Source organism: Anoplophora glabripennis, unplaced genomic scaffold, assembly GCF_000390285.2.
Source record: "Anoplophora glabripennis isolate ALB-LARVAE unplaced genomic scaffold, Agla_2.0 scaffold189, whole genome shotgun sequence".
NCBI classification, from domain to species: domain Eukaryota; kingdom Metazoa; phylum Arthropoda; class Insecta; order Coleoptera; family Cerambycidae; genus Anoplophora; species Anoplophora glabripennis.
Window position 1 is genome coordinate 677,329 of NW_019416355.1, and position 26,588 is coordinate 703,916.

Consider the following 26,588-nt stretch of genomic DNA (forward strand, 5'->3'; position numbering starts at 1 on the left):
CGTTTAATTGCTCTGGCTGGTGTTTATATTGGCTCCTTGCACTGATCCATTGCGTTCTAGTGTATATTTTGTAGTCACTAGTCTGTATTATTCTGGTCATTGATTTTTAGGTTAGGTTAGGTTAGGTTAGGATTTGTTTCTAAAGGCATTAAAACGGCCATTAAAGGTCATCAGGGGGAGTCGAACCTAGAAGGGGTCAGACAGACCAGGCAGGGAAATGCCTTTATTAAGGTTAAAAAAGGCACTTAGAGTATTGATGCTATTAAGTAGGCCCTCAAGGCAGAAATGGGAGATTCCACAATAAGGCATAGTAGAAGTACGATCGAGTTGACGACATGTCATCTCAAAGATATGGATTGCCTGACAACCAGGCAAGAGGTGGCAGAGGCCATAAAAGGTGCGTTGGGGGTAAACGCCCAGGAGGTGAGAGTGGGCCAAATGAGGCCCACATACGACGGCAGCCAGGCTGTCACAGTCCAGCTGCCCAGGTAGTCAGCAAAAATGCTTGTCGAAGGTGGCCCCATCCGCATAGGCCTAAATAATTGTAGGCTTAGGGAGCGAATGGAATTAATTAGATGCTATAGGTGCTGGGACTTTGGCCACCTATCAAACAGCTGCACCGGCATAGATAGATCTAAGCTATGCCGAAACTGCAGTGGGAAAAACCATAAGGCCAAAGACTGCGATCAGGCGAAATACTGCCCTCTCTGCGGCGCTGAGGGGCACAGCGCAGGGTCGGCCAACTGCAGATCCCTCAAGGTGGCTTTGGCGGAGGCCAGAAGACAAGAACAGCAAAAATTACCCTCTTTACGCAGATAAATGTCAACAACAGCAGGCCAGCACACGATCTGGCCTATAGCTCAGCTGTTAAAAGGAAAGTGGATTTGATGTTAATAAGCGAACCAAACAAAGAATATGTAAAATCGGGTAGCTGGATCAAAGATGAGGATGACGCCGCCGCGATCGGTATAGTTAACCAAAACATACGGCTATGACGTGGGACGGGGCAAGGGCTATGTCTGGGTGCAACTAAAACACCTTGTAGCCTACAGCTGCTATATATCTCCAAACGCGACCGAGGAAAGATTTATCCAGTTTTTGGACGATCTTGGGGAAAGCATACGACATTGGAGAGTGGGAGCCATAATAGAGGGAGACTTCAACTTCAAATCCACGGAATGGGGCTCTAGAGTAACAAGCAGGAGGGCAAACCTGCTCTCCGAGTGGGTTGCTAATTTTAACTTGGTGATCCACAACACCGGAAAAAACCCAACGTTTAGAAGGGGTAACAGCACGTCAAGGGTAGACATCACCTTTTCCACCGAAGATGTGGCAAAGGATATAACAGGGTGGAGGGTTCTGGAGGGAGAAACTCTAAGCGATCACGTGCAAATCATGTTTCAGGTCGGCAGGAAAACAGAAAAGGTGCCCCAAAGACGGATAAGAAGCCCCATGGACAAGGGGGTTTTCCTAAGGAACCTAAAGGACATGGCATCGAGAGAAGCCCAGTTCACAGTTGGACAATGTTCCAAATTACTGGGGAGGTGCTACAAGCGAGCGGCCCCATCGATGAGAACGGAGGGAAATAAGGCACCTTACTGGTGGACGCTGGAGATATCCAAGAAGCCGCAAGATTGCCTTAAAGCCAGCAGGATCCTACAAAGGTTTCTCAAGAGAAATAATTCCGACGTGGGAAGAGCTGCGCCTATAGAGGAGGCATACAAGGCGAAAAAGAAAGAGCTAAGACTCCAAATTAGGGCTTCCAAGAGGAGATGCTGGGATATTCTATGTAGCGATATAGACAACAACGAGTGGGGTAACGGATATAAACTGGCACTGAAAACACTATCGACAGGTCCCCCGGGGAAGTTACCGGCCGAGGGAAAAGCGGAGGCTGTGGCAACCTTGTTCCCCCAGCACCCTATCTTGGAGGTGGCAGAAACAACCAACGACGCCCCCCCCTCCCTTCTCCCTCAAGGAGTTAGAAGAGGCGGGATTAAAAATGCGAGCGAAAAAGGCCCCAGGACCGGATGGACTCCCTACCAAGGTTATCAAGGCGGCCATAGAGGGAGCCCCTGATTACGTATTAAGGGTCTTAAACAAGACCCTCGCAGAAGGAAACTTCCCAGATAAGTGGAAGTTAGCAAAATTAATCCTTATTTGAAAGGGGAAAAAGCCCTTCCAAGACCCTACGGGATATAGACCCATTTGCCTTCTGGACGCATTGGGGAAGCTCTACGAACAAATGCTGAAGGTAAGGCTGGAGGAAGTGGTAGACAGAGAAGGCGGTCTCTCGGATCACCAGTACGGGTTCAGGAGGAAAAGATCCACAATTCAAGCTGTGGAACGAGTAGTAAATATTGCAGAAAAGGCCAAAAGATCCAGAGGGTGCATAAAAAAGCTCTGAGCACTCGTCATAGTTGACGTAAAAGATGCCTTTAATTCGGCGGCGTGGCATCGCGTAATGAACGCAGTAGAGCGATCAGGTATATCGACCAATCTGCTAAATGTCATTGGGGAATACTTGCGGAACAGGCACATACAAATAGAGCGAGGTAATAATATTCCCACGACCGCCGGAGTCCCTCAGGGATCAATACTGGGGCCTCTTCTTTGGAACGTGCTATATGACCCCGTTCTCAGGTTAAGGATGCCCCTCGACACCCACTTCATAGGCTTCGCCGACGATCTGGCACTGGTCGCGGTGGCGGAGAGCGCTACTTTATTGACATCTAGAATAAACAGGGCACTGGAGCATATAGACCGCTGGATGACAAGAAACCAGCTAGAACTGGCCCCTGAACAAACGGAGGCCATTATGCTAACAGGACGCAGGAAGGTAGGGCCTTTCTCCTTTAAGCTAAGGGGTGTCCATATCAGACCGAAGAATAGCCTGAAATATTTGGGCATCACACTGGATAAGTCACTCAATATGTACGGGCACATCCGTTATGCCACTGAAAAGGCAAACAAGACTATAGCAGCGCTGGGGATGCTGATGCCGAACATTAAAGGACCGAGAGCTGGGAAGAGAAGAGTGCTCTGTGCAGCAGGCCACTCGGTTCTCCTTTATGGCTGAAGGGGTTAAAATGTAAAAAGTACCATCAACTAATGGAGAGAACCCAACGCAAGATGGCTTTGAGAATATGTAGTGCTTACTGTACAGTCTCCACCGAGGCCTTGTTGGTGCTGGCCGGTGTGGTGTCTATTAAATTGATGGCCAGAGAACGGAGCTACTTATACCGCAACAAAAACCTCCTCGCAAGGGGCGAGCTACGTAAAAGAGCCAGGACAGCCACGGCTGACAGATGGCAGCGCCTATGGGATAACACGGAGAAAGCTGCCTGGACAAGACGACTCATCCCAAATATTAACACCTGGATCGAGAGGAGGCATGGAGATATAAACTACTTCACCACGCAAGCACTAACGGAGCATGAGTGTTTCGGGAGCTACACCCATAGGATCGGGAAGACGGCGGACTCTAGATGCATGTATTGCTTGGAAAACGACACCCCGCACCATACTTTATTCGTGTGCCAGAAGTGGGCTACGGCCAGGAACGAAGCAAATACAAGGCTAGAAAGTGTCCTAACAACAACAAATCTGATCCAAAATATGCTAGAATCGGAGGAAAACTGGAGGGTCATTACAGGTATGATTCAGGAGATTATGATGGCCAAAGAGGCAAAGGAGAGAGAGAAAGGTAAAGACTAATATGAGCAAGACCGCTGGAGGCAGCTGAAGTATGTGAAAACGGTTCCAACTGCCTCCTCACTAAAGCGGCTCACAGAGGAGGGGTTTTTTAGTCGGTAGGCGCGACACAACACTGGTCGTGAATCCGACACTACAGGAGTAGCCTGTGTCTTCAGAAGATTTTTCCCCTCCTCCATTAAGAAAAAAAAAAGGTTAGGTTAGGTTGGGAGTATGGCCACACTAGTAAAGACTGTAACGCGGAAGACAGGAGTAATGTTTGCTGCAAGTGTACGAGGATAGGACATAAGGAGGGGAGGTGTCAGCAGAGGATCCCGATATGCCTAAACTGCAAGGTGCAGGGACACAAGGCAGGAAGCGGGCAGTACCCTGAATTCAGAAAAGCACTGGGAAGGGCCAGGAGAGTTAAAAAAAGGCGTTCATGATAATTTGCAATTTGTGATACTTTGTCTGTAATAAGGTCCGATACAATATGATCAAAATCATTCAAGTCAACGGAGACGAGGGGCACAGTACCTCCTGTTTCAAACTGCTGTCAAGGGGGGGGGGGGTAGACCTCGTTATAGTGAGTGAGCCAAATAAGGATATGGCTAGGAAAAAGGCTTGGTTTTCAGACGCTTCGAGGGATGTATGTATGATCAGAAGAAACCCGGCCCNAATATGGACCGATGATTCCACCAGCCCATAAACCACACCAAACCGTTGTTTTGTCTGGATGTAATGGCAGCTCTTGAAGTTCTTCGGGTTGTTCTTCATCCCAAATACGGCAATTTTGTTTATTAACATAGCCATTAAGCCAGAAATGGGCCTCATCGCTAAACAAAATTTTGGTCGAAAACATTGGATCTTCTTCAAGCTGTTCAAGAGCCCAAAGACTGAAACGGTGACGATTTGGAAGGTCAGCCGGCTTGAATTCTTGCTCTATGTTGCTCTAAGAGCACGAAATACACTCCTGGCAGAACGCTGATTCTCGTAGTACAGCTGAATTATTTGTAGACGTTGTGCCGGGCTAAGTCTTTCCATGATGAAATGTCAGACAGTACTGAACCAAAATACCACGACAGTTCACTCGACTCATGCATGATCTGTCTTAAACTCGCTACTGAAAAAAGTACCTCTAAATGAATCACCCGTTACTTTCCAATGTGAGTTTACAGCTACAAGTAAATTAAAAATTAATTTGTTTAAAATAAAGCCTGACTAATTTTTTAAATGTGTAGTATCACAAAATACGTAGCGAAGAGAAACTTCCACAGAAGAAATTCCACAAAAAATACTTTTTAATAATATAAAAAGTGGATAGGAATTGGACAATTCGTATACAAAAAGTACGTTGTATAAAGTGTGAGCAATGCTGTTTTTGAACTAAATAAATACACAGGTCAACATTTGATCTAGGGAAAATCGTCAGAAGTGACTATGGTATACAGGGTTTTTTTGGGTCGCTGATCACGAATCCGAGGTCGATTAAGCTCCATCACGTCAGGTTCAAGGTGATTTGAAGGTCAAATCAAGAAATGACCTCAAAAAAATCTGAAAAAATACATGCTCATGTTTTAGAGGTCACTGAACCCGAATCCGAGATTTGTTTACTTCTACGACACACCCTAGAGGTCATTCAAGGTCATTTCAAGGTCATTCATGAAGTATTTCGGATAGAAAATTTAAAATCAGTCTGAAAAATCTGAAAAAATTCGTCTGAATGTTTTTGAGGTCACTGAACGCGAATCCAAGGTTATTTAAGCTTCATCACGCCAGGTTCAAGGTGATTTGAAGGTTAAATTTAGAAAAAGTTGTGTACAAAAATTTTAAAAAGTGTATTGAAATGTTTTCGGGGGGTCACTGAGTTGAACTGGAGGTTATTAAAGTTCTTCAAAGAGTTTCCATCTGTCTACGTATAACCATTCACACGTTTGTATGTAGGATTCGTGATCAGTGACCCGAAAAACCCCTATATACCTTAGTCTGACGATTGTCCCTAGATCAAATGTTGACCTGAAATATTATTACTTATCTAAAATGATGTTTATTTCAAATTGTACGTTGTCATTGTACACTAGTTACTGTTTTCTCTGCTCCTCAGCTACATTGTTAGTTAATGGATAAGGGGGATTACAAAGTTGGAGCGTCACGGAATGTGAGAGAGTTCTACAGCGACGCGAAGCTATATTGAAGACTGCTTCAATAATGAAATCGAAATATCCAAGGACACTCCCTTTCGTTACATGTAATACGTTCTGCGTCACATTTTTATATTGTATTTTTAATCTTATTCAGTTTTTAAGAAAAATATGTTAATATATCCTTAATTGTGAATAATTCCAATAATTTTATTTAAATTGGTATCTTCCAATATACAGTCAGCCTGGTACCGTAGAAATCTGGACATGTACTATACAGGATGTCACCTAACGAATGTTACATACTTTAAGGGTATAATCTATAACCCAAATGGTATTGATTTAACCAAACTTGCTTCAAAGAAAAATTTCGCAAAAAAGTTACAAGTTGTTAAAGTTTCTTTTTTTATTTCTTGTCTCTTTAACTCAGAACCCAGTTAACCGATTTGAGCAAAATTTGCTGTTGCTTAGTTACTCTTCATGAAGTATGCAGTGATTATGTTCCTATTAGGTTAAATCATACAGGGCGTTCATTTTACTACAACACTTTGTGAATATTCTTCTGTAACTTTTTTATACGTTTAAATTTTTATACGCAACTATCAGAAATAGGTAGAGAATTTTATTCTACACAAAAAATGTATACCTATCAATAGTCGAAATTATGCTTGGTTATGAATATATTACAGAAAATATTTATTAACAGATACCCCATATTTTTTGGAAAAAACGACGTATTCGGAATAAACATAATAAATAACGTAATTATTAACATAATAAACTGAAAGGTGGCAGTAATAAAAAAATCTACTAATTTATAATAAATGTTCTACGTGACCCCCTTTCTGTTCGACACATTTCCTTAAACTTTTTGTGAAACTGTTGAGAATAGCAAACGAATTATACTGACTTGTCGTACGGCTTCTTTTATTTTATCCCAAAGTTCTTCTCTCGTATTAGGTGTCACGGAGTTGTAAACAGTTCCTATCAAATGACTCCAAAAGTAAAAGTCTAACGGATTAAAATCCGGACAGCGAGAAGGCCAAGGAAAGTCACTACCTCGAACCAATTCAACGGTTTGGAAATGCTTGATTTAAATTATCTCTTACCAAATGGCTGTAATGAGCAGGGGCATCATTGTGCATGAACCACATTTATCGTCTAGTATATTAATGAGAGTCCCAGGAAGATCTTGCCAAAGGAATTCCAAATAATTTTGGCCGTTCAACCGTGTAGGTAGAACGATAGGCCGCAAAATGCAATCTCCCATAATCCCGCACCAGATGTTTGAAAATTCGTAATGGAAATGATGCTCTTTTATTGAGTGTGGGTTTTCTTTGCTCCACATGTGAGAGTTTTTCCAATTAAAAACACCTCTACGGATAAAAACAGCTTCATCTGTAAAGGCAATTTTCCCGAGATGTGTGATCCATGTTATGTAACTGGAGAAATCGTTCGCAAAATGTTAATCTCAGGGGGCGGGCGGTCTGGTTCAAGCAAATTGTGTACAGGGTGAAAATGGAAACTTTGTAACTGCTGCGAGGTAAAACGGTTTTGAGGCCAACTCCTGTGATTTTCTTCTACTCTTTCTAGAATATGTTCTTCGTTTTGTACCCTTCTTTGAACGTACCTTCCATTTAGTGAATTAGTTGGAAAGTTTCCAGTTTCTCCTAATCTGGTGAATAAAGAAGGTTGACTGCGAATCGAATAAAGTACTTGATATGTTCTCTTAGCAGCGCGTCCACTAAAATGTTCCTGTACCCATTATCATGTTTCTCATTTCATAATTCGTAAATTTATTGTTACAAGGCATTTTTATCAAAATTAAACTCGCAAAATACAAACTTGATAGTGTTTTATCGAAATTGTTAAGTTATTATGGGTATGCAGTTATTTCCGAAAAATATGGGGTATGTGTTAATAAATATTTTCTGCAATATCTTCATAACCGAGAAATTTTGACTTTTGGTAGCTATACATTTTTGTGCAGAATAAAATTCTACGAAATTTAGAAAAATTGTTTTAATGATTGCACACTACGAAATCTCATCCGGTACCCATTTTTATCAAATACGTTCGTTTTTAATTTTATATAGGGTGTCCCATAAGCACATGACCAAAAAGGTACCTACTGCGACATTCTTTGGCTCAAAAGAAAATGATCTGACCTAACTTCCATTAAGAAAAAATTTCTGACTCCTCTGCTATTGATTGTCAAAGTTCTTGGAAAAGAAAAGATGTTTTATGTAATATCTGAAGAATGGTACGATGGATTTTAATGAAATTTACTGTGGACTTGTTCCTAAAAGAAACATTCCAGCCACCAAATAAAAAGTTCTTGCCAAGGCGGATGGACGCGGTTCTTCATCAAAACATGAGTCTTACTTAGGAACAAGTCCACAGCAAGTTTCATTAAAATCCATCGTAACATTTTCCAGAATTTCAAGAAATTTGACAAGCAACAGCAGAGGAACCAAACATTTTTTCTTAATGGAAGTTAGGTCAGATCATCTTCTTTTGAGCCAAAGAATGTCGCAGTATCTTTTTGATCATATGCTTATGGGACACCCTGTATATAAAAAGATGAAACTCCTGTATTCTGATTTCTTTCAATAATTTTACTATTTTGTTTGTGTTTGTTTAATTTAATTTCTTCTACATTAATGTTGACGAATGAGTGAAATTTACACATTTGCACAAAAGATGTAGTTTTTTCTTTTAAATTTAAATTTAAATTTCTTTTTCTTGTAAATTTTAAATTTTAATAATTGGAAATGGTCATTTTAGGGGCGTAGAATAAGAAGGTATTGTTACATCTCGGATAAAAAAAATCGCTAATACAATGACTTCGTTTAGTTAATTTTAGTTTTCTATTTTTTTAAGTTACACAAAGTAATTAACTGTGCTGTAAATTTTAAGTAAACCCACAAGTGACTTTAAAAATTACTACTACTATTGGATCGCTCCTCAAATTATTGTAAGCAACGGCCATCATAAAATTAACCATTGTTTCTCGCGTAGGAAAAACAACAAAGTGGCAGCTGTCGAGGTTCTGGAACCCTTCATAGCGAAGGTGTTTTGATGTACATGGCGAGAAGTGTAAATGGAATATTTATTTTTTTTATGGAAATTATAGTTTTCATGTTTTTAGACTATTTAAAAATATATATTAATATATTTTCTGGGAACAAGTTACTATTAAATGATAGATACACTTCGAAATCGTACCCCAGGAAACTACGTAGTGATATGTTTTCAATGTAGTCAATATGATCTGAACTTTGTAGGGTGTTTTTAACTGATGATATTGTAAGAAATAACTTGTTATTTACTAGTATCCGGTATAATTCAATGCTGGTTGAGACATGTAGACCATACATAGACCTTATAAACTACTGGACTCGCCCAACTGTCATTTTGCCTAATAAACGGCAATCGCTCAGACGTGTGCGAGAGAGATAGAGCTAGTAAGGGCTTAAGCTTCGTTCACAGACTTTCGACTGCAGCGCGCTACATTTAATTCAACCAATCAGCTACTACACTCGATTCTTTACCCCTTTTTTCTGTTGGGCCGTATTCAAAGACTTTATAAAAATAATATAGAGACCAAAAGACAAAAAAAATTCATTTTTTTCCAGTAGTGTAGGTATGTAAAAGGGTTTATTATTATTAGTGGCCTAATGTAACATGTAATTTGAATTGTTTTAGCTATAATATTCCAAATAGTTTTTATAATGCCTTATTTATATATTTCTCCATTTATTTTCCTCACATCGTAAACTTGATCGGTTAAAATTACTGCAAGCTCTTCTGACGTAGTTGTTTCAAATATTTCATATTTTCTTGCTTTGCAGAACTGTATATATTGAAACTATGTCGATGCTTTCTTCGTTCAACATATTATTTGAAGAGAATTTTTGCTAAGTACATTTCAGTTAAAACTTTTTCGTTATATTTGGTTTGATGTTAAAAAACATTTGAAGAGTAACACATTTAAAAGCGGCAAAATTTGGACGTTAAAATGACATTTTATTTTGAGGATGCGGGACATAATATAATCTAATAAGTTATAATCGTAGACATCTCTACTTGGTCATTATTTTCAGAAAGATGCAAAAAGTATAAACATGTTGGTACCATCATAACTTCTTTCCTACCTATGAAATTTAATTTTTTCTCCACTTAATCGTCTCTTTATGCAATTTATCGCAGAACACGATTGCACCATATTTAGTTTTTAGGAATCTTTCACATACACTAACTAAATCACACAAAAATTCAAGAAATCAATAAATAATGTTAATACATGACATTTACTTCAAAGTTTGTTTATGGCATTTTGTAACGGTATACCCGTGTACCATCATTTGTTTTACCGGTATTTGCCTCAACTAGCTTCATCTGCCTTGCACACATCAGCGCGATTGACCTCTCTTTCTAGGGCCAGTCCATAATTTACTAGGTCTATGATCCCATAAAGCAATATAATCTGTTAAAAATCGGATATTGTGCTCTAGTAATGATGACAAAGGCTTAAAAAATACTCTTTATATAATAAGAATAATCTGGATGATAATAACATAAGCTTCGGTACTTTTATCAAAATAGATTATATTGTATGCAAGAGCCATTAAATATAGCAGAAATAAATTTATAGACAAATTTAATTCATTGCACAAGATTGTATTTCATGAGGAGATAGCACTACATATGTGTTGAAATAAAGGCGTCCATTTTAGCACATTCACTTAAGACATTTTTTCATACCGAGCTTTTCCTAACGTTACACATTTATAGCTCCACATGTTACAAAAGACCATTCCGCCTGCCGAGTGAAATTTAATTTAGTTGGCTGTGTGCACTGTAAATTTAATTTAACTTCTGTAGCGCTGTTGATATAAGGGTACAGATTCAGAACCGACTACTTTCTCCAATAAGCTTTATTTGCGAGTTTGAAATACTGTACAAATCGAGGCGTTTTCCTTGCACATAAGTAAGACAACACGTGCTTTAGAGGATAATGAAACTTAATCATTTCTTTAAAATTTATATTTGGCAGGATAAAATGATTGGAAGAAAAAAATTGTGGACAAATTTTAGTGAACGGTACGTGATTACTTACCGATCAGGAGGAGGTAAGTAATCTAATAAATGTATAATTTTAAATCAATTTTTATTTAACTACAATTTGAACAAAAAATATTAAAATTGATTGGAGCAATAGAATTTGGGTTTAAGACAACGTTCCCTTCTGATGATACTATAGTTACTGCACATTTTGTAATAACACTCTATAGTAGGATCGTATTCGATGCAAAGTAGAGCAAAAAATTGTCGGCCTTTTATTAAAGAAAAATCGTGTCATCATTTTTAGGAGGCGTAAGATGAACCATTTCAAATTTAAAATGAAATTGAATGTAAAATCTGAAATACCGCTGCATACGCACTGTGTTCTGGTACTAGCTGTAGTCGGCCAGGTGCATCGAGTGTACGAAGTGGTCGGTTATACGTCAAATACTAACCTGGCGAGCTTGATCGTCAAGCAGAGAACAATAAACAGTGGCGCGTACAGAGGTGAAATGTAGTACATATGTGGAATTTAAATAACGAATTGGATTTATAATAAATTACATTTAAAACAAATAGTTTATGAGAATAAAGGGATTTTTGTAGGAACAGGGTTCCAGACGTGAACTGATCCCTTCATCGCACCCCATTGCGATTCTTTTTTTACAAGGAGAACGAAGTTTCAAAGCAAAAACCTTGTATAACAGATATACTATAAATATTTACAGAATGAAAACAAAATATAAATCCTATGATATGATTCTATCAAATGAAAACACTAACAACAATTCTCTATCAATCTCAATAAAATAAGTTATTTTTCTATCAAACAAGAAATATTAACAAATTATAAACAAAATATAAATTCTATGATTTATATACCGAACTGAATTTTTCTCATCTTCATTTAATATTAATTTCTTCTTTCCACACCCCTTTTTTAAGTTTCTCAACGTCTCCTTCATTTTTCTTCTCTTTTAAAAATTTTAAAAACAGATGATTCACTTACTCCAGTATATTTTCATGGGATGATCATTTTCTAAAGCCTTATAGACATTTAATATTATCGTTTTTTCTCTGTAACTTAATGCAGATTTTTTTGTACCCACAGCAGTACATTCGGCTTGCGAACATCCAGGCACCGCCTCCATTTCTCCATATAACGACAACAGAGCAATAATTGCACTTATATCAGTTATAACCTCACAAATATTGCGAGCGAGAAACACGCAGCACCAATACAACCGAAACGAAACTGACCACGCCAGGCCGGCACGCGCGCCGCCGCAACAAACACAAGACACAAGTCATATGAGGGAGGATGAAGGGAGTAATAAATGTATTGTTGCCCTACCGCCCAATGTGTGAAGAAGATGCCTTTGTTTTTCATTTTGTTCTTCATAAATATATAACTATTAATCGATAATGTATAAAGAAATTATTCAATTTCCAAAACACCCTAAAACGTGTTGCACTGATTCCCTTGACAGGCAATGATTTATTACTTTGCATCGAATATGATCCTACTATAGGCTGCGATGTCACTTTCTGTCGCTAGAATTTCTTTGAGAATTTCAATGAAAATCTTGTTTAAAAATTAAGAAAAGCAATTAACAGCATATTTTGTAATATCAACAGCTTTATGCAAAAATATTCTGGCTTTGAGAGCACTGCGGTAATAAGTGTCTTACTGGTAAAGAATACTTCCTGACGTTAATACTTAATATGGGTACTATTATTTGTTCAAATCAAGGAGTCCAAAATATGGCCTAATATGTTTTGTAATCTTTAATCATATATTTAAATAAAAATGTATCTTAGATTTATTACGGCTTACTACCTTATTGCTGTACAGGATGTCTCAAACTCGATAGTATGGGCCTGCAAAAATTTTAAATAAAATTTGGGACACGTGGTGTTAAATGGGATGAAGTAAACTCTAATCCAAAGTATTATCTTCGGGATTGGACAGAAACGACTAATGACGTCATCAATTATATGTTTTCCAGAAACATACCCTATTTTTTTTCCTGTTAAGAAGATAGAGAAATTTTTCTATATTAGTTCCCGTTTAAAAGTTATAAGCAATATCGTTCTAAAGAGTCTCAAAAGAAATCCCACCTAAAAATCACATTAGCGGTGGAAGGATCAAGTGGTCGTTTGAAAATAAATGAATGTTCGTTGTTTAAAGTTTAAAACAAAAGTTGATGATAACAATAGCTAAACTTAAAATGTGAAGCAAATGCTTTCATATTACTAGTCCTTTGAAAAGTTACATTTGGGGTTGCAAAAGTCAGATAAAGAGTCAGATGTCAAGATATTTTTTGTCGCAAATTAAATTCTCTACAACTTTGGTTCCGTAACTTTTAGTCGTAGAACCAAAAATAACAAAGTTATTAACGAAAATAAACATTTGCGAACGAATTTTCTTTTGGTCGTTATAACTTTTTTCTGGTCATTTTACAAAAAAATTACATCAAAGCATTTTGATAGAGGGGTTTTCAAGGAATAATTTCCATTACAAACTTTTTTCAAATTTTATTTATTTATTAGGGTTTTACTACGCACCAAATTTGTAGAGAATTTAATTTGCAACAAAAAATGTGTTTATAAATTTTCTGTGACGAATAGTTTGCCCGATACAGTAAGTAGTAATATAAAAACCATTCGCAGTCCTTTTTACAAGATGGCGGCCGATGCACAAGGGTTGCGACCCCACAAACATGGATTTAACTTTACACTAACCCCCTATTGACATCTAAAAAATAAAATTGCGTGCTCTGACTTTTGCACGCTAAGCCCAAAAAAATGTAACATTTCAATGGACTACACATACATATTACAATCTATTCTCTATATGAACTCCTCTCATTTCAATCTCATGTCCGATTGTCCAATCTTCGCCTGACATCTTTGTGGGCTGCGTTTATTAACATTTCGCCGTTTAACTCATTACAAGTGTTTATGATTTTTTCATTCAAATAATTATATCTCCCGAAGGTGTTTTGTAAACCTTATTTTTTAAAACTCCCCATAAAAAAATTGAGGGGTGTTAGATCTGGTGACTTTCCGGGTTACTAAATAGGTCCATTAAGCCCAATCCATTTTTCTGGGAAAGTGTTATCTAAATATTGTTGCACAATCCTGGCCTTGGTGGGTGGAGCCCCGTCGTGCTGAAACCGTAGGTTTCCCCTTAGCTGCAAATGCACATTCTCCAGAACTGCAGGAAGTTCTTCTTGTAGGAAATTTAGGTAAATGTGGGGATTTTCAATGGACCAGTAGTGTCCGTTGCGCCTATTTCGCAAACCATTACTGACAAACCAACTTTCGTCCGTCCAAAGAACGTGCCGAAAAAGGTTCTGATCAACAGTTTCAAAATTTACTACAATTTGAGCTATAAAATTAAGCCTGTAAACATTTTGTAAGCACAAAAGTTATACGTTTGACGGACGTATTAAGGAATGACAAGTATTTTGAGACATTTATGCACTTTAAACAACGAACGTTCAATTACTTTCCAACGACTACTTGATCCTTCCACCGCTAATGTGATTTTAGGTAGTATTTATTTTGAGACTCTTTAGGACGATAATTCTTATAACTTTTAAATGGGAAGTAATACAGAAAAAAATTCTGTAATAAAAGTTTATTAGAAAAAATAGAGCTTTTTAACAGGAAAAAAGTTTGGGTACCTATGTTTCTTAAAAAAATATAATTGATGATGTCATTAGTCGTTTATGTCAAATCCCAAAGATAATACTTTCGATTGAAAATGGAGCTTACCTCATCCCATTTAACACCACGTGTCCCAAATTTTATTTAAGTTCTTTGTATCCTCACAGTAGGCGCATACAATCGAGTTTGAGACACTCTATATATACTGTACCGAAAATGCACTAAAGCCTTACCGTAAAAAGTTTTCTAACCTAATTCAATCTCCTTACAAAATTAAACTTGCAATTAGATCGGAAGACGTAGACCAACTGCGTGGAAAGTAAATAGGAATCTGCACAACTTCAAATTTCATTAGTATAAATGAAAAATGTCCAACTCCTTGGAGTTGTAATTGAAGTTAGCAGTTCTGTCTTAAGAATATAAATAGTGGATAGCTCCCGTATATTTTCTCTCGGCGCGTAAATATTCTTTCATTTGAGCGCAGTATTCACTGAATAACAATGAAAATAGTGGTGTAAGTAAGGGATATCCTTTAATTGCTTTTGATAATTTATAGCATCTTTATGTTTCCTTAAATGAGTATTCGTAATATTGAATTTTAAAACAATCTAAAAAAAACAAGTTCTGATAAACATCAAATAATTACGTCCGTGCCCGTTTTCTGCCATATTGAATTTAACTAAGTTACTGAGGGATGGCAGAGTTGGCCTAAGTTTTGCGTAACAACTCTTGATAAATTTTTTGGAATTGTTTATTTTCACAATCTTTATTAAGGAACTCAATTATTTCAGAAATTCTCTGTACAGAAACTCTGTTCTAATATTAGCCACGACAGATGTGATCTGAACTCTTTCTGCGTTAAAGCATTTCATTTTAAAAGGAGGCCATCTGACAAGTTGGTTCGTAAGAATTATCAAACTAATTGTAAGACAAATACTGTTCAAGGTTTACTTTGTTAGCAATTGATTCTCTATATTTGGCCTTCAACTGACCTTAACTCAGACCTGATCAGGTCAAACGGACACCAGGTTCGGATCCAGTTAAATCCCCTAAAATGTTTAATTTAATGTTGGTAATTGATTTTCTAAATTTGATCTTCAACTAATCTTAATCCACAGCTAATCAAGTCAAACGGTCACTGGATTCTGATTTAGTAACTCCAAAAAATACCATCCCAATCTTTTTTGCTGAGCTTTGTAATCTTAATTATGATTGATAAAATTGATCATAGTGAATCTTCAGATATTCCGTGTTTCTTCCCAAGAAATCTAAAATTTATATGAAAAAAAAAAAAGATATTTTGCCTTCGAAGTGACGGAACTACGGTTTCCGTTTATTTAGTTGGAATTGACTTTGTCTGTTGAGGAAAATATAGATATCAGTAATTACCATAATGTAACAACCATAAAACAACAACTATTAAAAGGAAGGCAAATATTTTAATGGAAAGGGCATGTGCTTGTTGTCAAGCCGAACTTAAATAACTATAAGTTTTGAAACAAAAATTCAAAGGACATTTATAATTTTTAATTGTCACAAACATTGATTTAAGCTAGATGAGATTTGTTGGAGTTGGAGATATATGTCCAAAGCACAGGGTTATAGCAATAGAAGGTCTTAACCTTTGGTTTAGTTGGTTTAATATCTGATTTTTTAAGACAACATCATGAAAGCTGTAATCAAAGATTTATATACAGGGTGTTCGCAAATTTCACCGACAATGTTTGACTGCATACTCATGACGATAAATAAATACAATATACGAAAAAAAGTTAAATAAAAACTTTTTGGTTTTTGAGTTGCAGGCCTAATTTAATTAATAACGCTTTTACCGATTGCGTTAAAATTTGGCACATTTATTTGGACTATCATGAGGTCTAATTTCTTAAAGCTTTAGTCAAATCTACATAGTGGGTGATAGTTTTCTCCGGTTACCCCTTTTCATTTAAAAAATATATTGTCTCTTCGCCTGCAGAAGCCATTCTTGAGAAAAATGACATTATTTGCAGGTCTGTGCATTTTGGTTTGCGTAGCAGTGTCACGGATTTAGAACTTTGAGTTCAGTAGGCGATGAAAACAAGATGTTGATCTCAGGTAATGTCATTATTGTCGTGTTTCTCATCATCACTCTACACACGCAAATTATGAAGTATCCGCAGTGCATTAAAACAATTAAATATATGTAAAATTAATGCTCACAAAACTTTAAAAAACAATTTCTTCGGCCATTTCATTTAACTGCTGCTCAAAAACTTGAAAATTTGCAGTCAAACGTTGTCGGTGAAATTTGTGGACTTTGCGACAGGGTGTCCGCAAATTTGGAGTTATTCGCCTTCAAAGAAAGAAGTTTGAAAAACAAATTTAAAAAAAACAAAACAAATTTGGGCAATTAAAGTAACTCATGGTAATGTTCAATTCCAAGTTTAAACTGCTATTCAATATGCTTGGATTATACAGGAGCAGACGAAATTATCCATTTAAATTTATACATATTTGAGAGCGTTGCCAAAGGACCACGCAATTTCCTTATGGAAAATGGACTTCCGTTAAATTGGTTGGAATTTTGATATGTTATGTATTTTGTCCTTCTGATCAAATGTCTCAATGGGCAGAAACTCCTATCACTTCAGGATTTTAAGATACAGCTGGCTGATGTTGGAACTATTCTGCACTGGAGATGCGTTGATATGGGTCAAATATGTGCCATTTTTTAGTTGTAGGTGTTCAGCGAGGTTTGAAAACACCTCTCAAATTTCGTTAGCAATTAATTGTAGTTCATTATCATACTCCCGATAGGTATATATGTCATATGACGCCATGATATGTCATTACGCGTCATAAAACGTCAAAGTTCAAAGTACTTTTCTTTCTGTTACTGGACGCCTCATATTGTTTTATAATCTAATAAGCAGCATTAACGGTCTCATCCTGTCACGCATCGTGAAGTCATTGCAGGTAAGTTTTGGTCATCCAATCTCATATGACGTCATCTCATGTCGCACAAGGTAAAGTTCCTTTTGAATACATCAGGTTTTACTATAAGTTAATCTCTAAACATGTTGTATCGATTCGTAAGCAAATAATTGAAATATATTATCAAATGGCTGATGCGTAGCTGTGTCATATGACGTCATGACATGTCATTACGCGTCATAAAACGTCAAATAATTTCTGTCTCTTATCGGACGCCTCTCGATCATTGTTTTATTATCTAATAAGCAGCATTGACAGTCTCAGTCTGTCATCGTGACTTCATTGCATATAAGTTCTGGGCATCCAATGTTATATGACGTCATTTTAGTTTCATTAGAGAAAAGTAATTATTTTGATAAAATCACAGTTTTGTGTGAATTGAATATCTAATCATCACATATCATTTTGTATCCAATCGATTGAAATATATTATCATATTATAACTCATTAATTGTTTTCGTTACTGTTTATTATTATTCGTTATTGTTTTAGTATATTGTTTTCATCAATTTGAGTTTTCTTCAATATAAAATCTGTTTGTTGGTAACTTCAATTATTTGCTTACGAATCGATACAACATGTTCAGAGATTAACTTACAGTAAAACTTGATTTACTCAAAATGAACTATTACCTTGTGTGACATGAGATGACGTCATATGACATTGGATGACCGAAACTTACCTGCAATGACTTCACGATGCGTGACAACAATGTGAGGCGTCCAGGAACAGAAAGAAAAGTACTTTGAACTTTGACGTTTTATGACGCGTAATAACATGTCATGCCGTCATATGACATATATACCTATCAGGAGTATGATAATGACCTATAATTAATTGCTAACGAAATTAGCGAGGTGTTTTCAAATCTCGCTGAACACCTACAACTTAAAAAATGGCACATATTTGACCCATATGAACGCATCTCCAGTGCAGAATAGTTCCAACTTCAGCCAGCTGTATCTTAAAATCCTGAAGTGATAGGAGTTTCTGCCCATTGAGACATTTGATGACAAGGACAAAATACATAACATATCAAAATTCCAACCAATTGAACGGAAGTCCATTTTCCGTAAGGAAATTGCATGGTCCTTTGACATTTTTCTTTTATAGTTCGATTTTTCGCTCACTTTGACAAAAAAAGGTATACCGTATACCAGTCGATATCTTGTACCGTTTTTGAGAAAATGGAATATATTAACAATATACATTTTTTGAATCAAAAATGCGATACTAATATTTTTGTAAATATCTTGGTTTCTTTGGAAATTGAGATCACTTTCAACAAGTATGTATAATTAGCAGTTAGATATTTGGCCATTTGGTCGATGATATTATATTCCATACATAATATAATCAAATACTCTTTCATATAATTAAACAACTTGTTTTATTTAAATTCAAATGCCCTTAATGGAAAACCCGTTCATTGCAAAATAATTTACAGCGCTTTAAATATGACAAAAGTGCATTTGACACTAAAAAGTATTAAAAAATGGCTTTGATGCTAATGATAACACAGCCCCACAAAAAAAAGTATCGGATCTGGTATTCAGATGCATGTATTTCCATGTATTTTTTCCGTTGAATCTGAATCTGCCTTCAGATTTGGCCCAACGGGTCTGAGTTTTCGGGAAAATTAAAAAAGCAGGTCAAAATTCACAAAAAAGTCTTTTACGATTGACGAAAGTTATAAAAAAGCAAATTATTCTACCAGCTCACTAGCCGTATGATTTTTCACTCGTTTAATTCCAATGTATCATCATAGAGTCAGACAAGCTGGTCCAATTTCATTGAAAAACAGAAAATAGATCAAAAAGCTTAAAAACGCCATTTTCATGGCATAATTCGTGTTGCAGAGTTCTGGATCCATCTTTTTATCCACCCACCCATTTATGAATTCATACATCTTTCTATCCAGTCGTTCATGTATGAATACGCATATTTATCCATCCACCTATACCACCTATAAAACCCAGCCATCCACCCATCTATCCATCTAGTTTTTGTGCTCAAAGATGAGATAACAGCCTAGAAGATTGAGAATGCAATAAAACTTGTAGATTACTCTACTTTCTAAACAAAAGAAAACGATATCTACAAATCATTCTTATTTTTGTTGCTATAACTTGTTCTCTTTTCTTCAAAAATGGCGTTTTTGATCTATTTTCTGTTTTTGAATGAAATTGGACCAGTTTGTCTGACTCAATGATGATAAATTAGAATTAAACGAGTGAAAAATTATACGTCTAATGAGCTGGTAGAATAATTTGACTTTTTATAACTTTCGTCGATCGTAAATGACGTTTTTTGTGAATTTTAACCTTTTTTTTTAATTTTCCCGAAAACTCAGACCAGTTGGGCCAAACCTGAGGTCAGATTCGGATTCACCGGAAAAAAATACATGGAAATAAATGGGTCTGAATACGAGATCCGATACTTTTTTTTTGTGGGTTTGTGTGATTAGTCTAACTTTTAATGGATAAGAAAAATATATATGACCTATTTACATTAAACTAACATGACCTTTAGACTTTTGTATTAACAGCTGAATTTATCTCAAAAAATTAACACAAACACTACTATCCTTTTTACGGACCATGAGTACTTATTGACTGTTTTTAACTAATTGAAATGAATATGTATCTAGTAGAAATATACCTACATTTTATTATCAAGTAATGCTACATAAAACAACGAAATATTTACAAAAGTAGGATTCGTACACAAACATATTGATATCGTGGAGCATATTTATTTTATGTGGTTGGTCTTACTAAAACAAACAAACAGTAATCCATTATCATATTGGATGGCCATTAGTACGTGAGTAATAACAGGAGAGGGTTTTTTGTGATTCATAAACTCTATTAGTCACGAAATGCACCCATAAATATTTACATAAACTGAAAAAAATTGCTATAGAGATGAAAACGTGCATAAATAAAAAGGAGCAGAATTATTCAATGTAACATAAAAAAGAAAAAGAAAGCGTTTAGTTAGTTGTTAATGGCAGAATCATGCCGCAGTTAACATACCATATGTATGTTTTGTAATTAAAATAATAAATTGTTTGTATTTTTCTATTTAATTTATGACTCATGAAAGCGTATTTTAAACAACGAAAAATGGAGCTACATAAATAATTAAAGCCAGACACACATGGAAAGACCATGCCATGTCAAAATGGATAGATTGATAAACTTTATTTATAATTATAATTTAAAATGGACTAATTTTTGAAATAACAATGGAACAAACAGAAAAGAATAAAATACGAAAATGTACTTACACCCATTAAACGCACAGAAGCCACAACAATATGCATTTTGTGAAATGACGAAAACCAAAAAGTGATATTTATTCAAATGTCATTCAGCAACTTTTTTTCGGCTTAAAGTAAGCAGACGCACATTTGGCGCCTCTTCATATGATCGAGCATAAATAGCTTGACACTCTGGTGATATAATGACTTCTGTAACGCTGCTGATTTATAAAATCGGCTGAGGGTTGCTTTCCGTGTGTAGCAAAAATGAAACTGTCTCTGAACGGTAAAATAAAAGTGTTTTCATTGAAAACAAAGTTTGGTATTGTCGGGGCGAGTGTTCGTTGAAGAGTCCTAGCGTGGAGTCGCTCGTAGGTATATGTATTCAGTTCCTGGCGCCAATCTGCCGTGGACCTTTTCCTGGAACCCTGGTGCGTCTCGCGTCTGTTCTGTGTCCTTGCAACTGTTAGACGGGTCCGACGTCAGGCTCGCGCTCTTGGCGCAATACTTAAAATGGATCACTTGCAGACATGTGTACCCACACGACAAATTAAAACTTAACTCGATTCAATATGAAAATAGATTTGATCATTTAAATAGAGTTTTGCAAGTATCGCTGTTAATCCCTAAAAATTTTATAAATTAGAGTGACATTAACACTACTAAATCCTGTTCGATTAAAAGTTAACCTTGCGAATTTAACATAACACTGATTGGAATATAAATATTATATCCTAATGTAATATCTCTAATAACTCTTTACATAAATTTTTATTTGATTTTAACATTTTTTATACGCATCGTACGTCATTGTTATCGACTTATGACGTACTAGACTATGGCCATGTTATTATATAAAATTCTTATTTGTCTCTTTATTACTAAATAAAAGTAGGAAGTGTATTGAGATTATACTTAAGCTTTCTATTACGAGATGGCGCAGTTAAGACATAATCCAACACGAGATTTGTTTTAATTGTTTTAATAAAGATTTTTTGCAATAAAAAAGTGTAGGTCAAGTTATCTACGACATTATTTCAGTTTATGCTGCCAATCTAAAAAGGTGTCAAACAGCCCATTGTCTCCTAGTAATAGCAATTACGTAGTTTCTACTCAAATATGATACACAGTTTCGTGTTGAACCAATAACCATAAAGTTCATTTAAATGTATTAGAACAAAGCCATTTATATCTAAGGTGTCTCATAATTTAGTAACCTACTTGGGTAGTCAAAAATCTAATACCAATGTATCAAAAAAGACATATAAATGAATTTTTTAGCACAGGCTTCCTTTACATAGAGAATAAACAGAAGCCCAAGGCACTTCCTTGTGGCACACCTTAGCAATTTTCTGTCTTACTTTATGACTATTGTTGACCCTTCACTACTAAAATCCATTTTAAAAATAATTTATAATCCACGATAATGGCACAGAAGTAACTACACATGGTTTTAGTTTATCGATTGTTTTTATCTAGTGTTTTATCAAATGATCTTCATCATGCTCTGGAACGTTTTCAATAATATCAGTCAAGGCAGGGTCAATAGCGTCTTTCAGTAATTGCAAATACATTTGGCCAGTCAAATTACCAGGTAGAAAAAAAGGACCCACCAGCCGGTCACCTAAAATGCCAGCCTANCAATGCCATTTAAATATTTTGGGGTGATGCTTACCCTTGCTTGGGGGTGAAAGTGGCGGAGTCAAAAATACCAGCAAAGAATGTTCCCCTTTAATCTAAAATCGACGGGTCTGAGCGTTTTTCTACAATCTTGACGCAGTTCCTGAAAATGGATCTGTTTCGTTTTCATTTGGCCACCCTGTATAATACAGCAGCAGTCGTTGGGGAATATGACAATATATAATTTACATATATAAAAATTTTATTGGACTAGATAACATATTTATCTGATAATTACAAAATAAATAAACAAATATTAAGGATAAAAGTGAAGTAAGTAAATATGACACAAGCAAAAAATATGTTTTATAATATTCAAAAACACTTTAAATTTTCAAACTCTTTGAGAAAGTATACAATATTCTGTGAACCCATCTTTTATGTGGCAAACACTGGCCAGTTACATCTGGGCTCGTTTTTTTCGCTATATCTCCACCACACTAAGCGTAAGTACCTGTACTATTTATCTCCATTTCTGACTCCTCATTCTCCATTCTCCATCCAAACTTCTACACTTTTACATGAGCTTTCGTCATCAGCTTGGCCCTTACAATATTTGCCTTTCTTTTATCCTTTATATTTTTATAGTTTCTTTATTTTCATTTTGTAGCTTATGCTTCACTTTTTCAGCGTCTTTCTTTATTTCTACCAATTACTTTTTACATAGTTTTTCTACAACTATTCGTTCATTTTTCTGCAACTCTTTTTATACATCCCCTTCACATTCCTTGAGCATTACGAATTGACAATTCTGGATATCTCTCCATAAATTAACTGAACCAGTTCCGTGGCATTTTTTATGTAAAAGTTAGTCGGAAGATGTTGAATCGCAAAATAATATCCAGGTCTTTTATATCCGCCGATGTTAGAGCAAACTCGTGTCTTTCCATATTTTGAATGTGTTTTTAATTGAATTTAAAATTAATTTCTTTTATTAAATATAGCTGTGCAGGAAAATTGGATGTCGACCAAATCAAGTTTTGTTTATTAATATATTATGTTATCAAAATTCAAATCTCATTAGAATACTCGATGGGTGAAGGTGGATCTAAATTAGGATATTAGACTAGACTAAGTATTTTACTTCTGCCACCAATTGATGTAGTGATGGAAAGAGAAACAAGAATAATTGCGTACCGTATCAGGAAAAATAATGAATGTAAAATTAATTGTAGTTCATAATAAGCGGTTCTCCATGATCTTGGATACATCACTATCAGATCCTATCTTTGAGATGAGAATAAATAAATAAATTCAATTTCCATAAGCCTTTCGAGACTCGAATAAGGAATCGAGGAGAATGGGAATGAGAATACAACGCATTTTGGAAATGGAACCTGGTGATTAGAGACAGTTCGAAGACAGACAAAGAAAGCTAGTGATACTACGACTGAAACTCGGATGATTGAAAACTTATAGCCTTGGAGTATTTCTTATAGACCAACGCAGTGAGGTTGTGTTGGGTACCAGAACGTAAAAGGGTTGAAAGAATTGAAAAAGCAGATGAACTTGCAAAAAAGGGATCAGAAACACATTTTCTAGGACCAGAGTCAGTGTCTAGTATTAAGTACAATGCCGCAAAACAGGCTTTGGGGGGATGGGTTTGTAAAAAACTGGGACTCAAGACCAGGGCAGATTCAAGCGAAGAAAATATTCGCAGAACACTGTTGATTAAAAAAACATCTTTATCACCTCTGATCAATAGAGAATTAAATTTGCTGGGGGTTGCTACGGCAAAGATTAGTCTGCGTTGCATATTCTGGATGAATGTGAGATATTTGTAAGCTTGAGACTAAGATTATTTGATAAACTTTCCTTAAATTTCAATGAATTAAAGGAAAAATCGGCTAGCAGGAGCTGGCAGGTGAGGAAAGCACATAGGCCAGAATTAGTCGCAATGCTTCGAGGTCTTTGAAGAATTAATGCATATGTAAAGGAGAAAAAATAATAGGCCCTTAGAGTTCCGTTATTAAGTTTATAATTCCAATGCGTCAACAATTTACTGGCAAATTTCTGAGATTAGGAATAAACCATGATCATGAAAATTGACTTCCGATTCATATTAGGTTGGTCTAAATACGTTGACTTACGTGACCTATGGTTCAATTCGATACTATGTGCAAAACCGTACTTATCTTATCAACTTCGACGTCACCTGTTACATGAGTGTTGTATAATAATGAAAAAGTAATATTGACGGTTGGTAAAAGAAAGCGCAAAAACTAACGCTTAGGTAGGAAATTCTCGAAGGAAGCCTAAATAGTCGAAGATAGGCAGTTGAAGTGAGAACAGTGGGCAGATAGGTAGCAAGACGATCGGCGGGCAGTGTGTCCAAGTAGTGAAAAATGTAGAAGTAGTAGAAAATTAAGTGTTTAAAGTGTTATTAGTTCGCAGGTAATATTCTTTAAGTACTTTGTTGTTAATTGTTCTATGTAATCTTATGATTGTGATGATTATAGATGTTTCATGATAATAATTCTTTGTATGTTTAGCTTCCATTGCTTTATGCTCAAGGGCATATATTTTTCTAAGGTAAAATTGTTATAATTATTATTAACGATTGCTCATTATTTATTTCATGTTAAAATATATATATTGTCGTGGTTGCCAGACATTGCAATAACGACTTCTTTGTTTCACATCTAACTTGTTTTTGTCATGATTACGTTGTTCGAAAAACATAGATGTTTCATGATAATAATTCTGTGTATGTTTAGCCTTCATTGTCTTACGCTCAGGGGCGTATATTTTTCTAAGATAAAATTGTTACAATTATTATTATAGATTGCTCATTATTTATTACATGTTAAAATATGTATATTGTCGTGACTGCCCAGATATTGCATTAACGACCTCTTTGTTTCACATTTAACTTGTTTTATCATGATTAGGTTGTTCTTTGATTTCTTGTGCTCACTTTATGTCATACGTCTATACGAGCCTTGTTGAATTTACTAACATTTTCGCCCGTGCGGAACGAATCTGGATTAAGCTCGATTGCCTCCCGTATGGGACTCCAGTGTTATGAAGGATCTTCCGAAATCTCAACTATAGCTGGATTGCCTCCCGTATGGGACTCCAGTACCTTCCGGCTCTGCCGGCTAACTAACACCAAACCTCTTCAGTTTTACTTGGAAGTGTGTATGACTAATATGAGGTAACAGATGACATTTAGTGACACATTAAATGAGACAGGTCTTATTTATCATTAGCAAAGGTTCTTAATTTATGCCTTTGGTTAGCGGTTGTTTTGTATTTATATTTGGGTGGTAAGAGCAACGATCGTGGGTTTCTCTGCCATGCTCTTTCCCCACAGGAGCTCTAGGTGAGCCTGGCACTCTCATTTTATGTTAAATGGTTGTTAATGTTTTTGTTGTTCTTTCTATTTGTCACATGTTTAATTTGAATTGTATGTAAATAAAGGTTAGGTGTATTTACTCTGCTTTTGTTTTATATAATTAAACCATACATCCCCTCTACAAAGTTAGTAGCCAGTGCCTTCCGCTCAATTAAAAAAATAGATACACACAACGTAGGTAGTCCTTATGACGATCACATATTTTTGGCCACAACTACGTTTATATTCGTATATTTTTTTATGGAACCTAGGGTTGTTATACTACAACTAGTCCCATTACCGTGTTTCGAACCTGAAAATGTCCGATTTCAGTGATTTTCAAGTACGGGAAAAAATTAATTGATCGATTGAAATTTACTATTGTTTTAAAATGAGTCAAAGTAATTGGAAAAAGGTGGTCTGGCTTTTTGGATAAATAACTTCTTTATTTTATATTCCTGTTTCAAAAACTATAATATTTTTTTTTGGTTAATCTAGAAGGTTAAAAGGAAACTGATCACACCATTTGTTAGAAAGATTTCCACAGAAATTTTTCTGGAAGAATAATGTCCCCTGATATTACGGAAAATAAAATATTAGGACACTTTCCGCTCAGACACTATTTTCCTCAGAGAGAAGGATTAGAAAGATTTAAACCGGACTATTGTATGCACTCCACATATACCCATAAATTACGGTTATCGTGCATTCCGTCCTTTAAAGGAAAAGAGATAGCACAATAAAACTTACGGCCGCG

The 26,588-nt window shown here is 35.9% G+C and overlaps 1 protein-coding gene across 1 annotated transcript; it reads left to right on the forward strand.

The window, feature by feature from the left end:
- The first annotated feature begins 285 nt into the window (after positions 1-285).
- LOC108904857 lies at positions 286-2,079 on the forward strand. Its single transcript, XM_018707555.1, has 4 exons — positions 286-488; positions 549-759; positions 816-966; positions 1,046-2,079. Exons 1-4 carry the CDS (start codon positions 286-288, stop codon positions 2,077-2,079), a joined length of 1,599 nt encoding a protein of 532 aa, XP_018563071.1.
- The last annotated feature ends 24,509 nt before the right edge of the window (positions 2,080-26,588 follow it).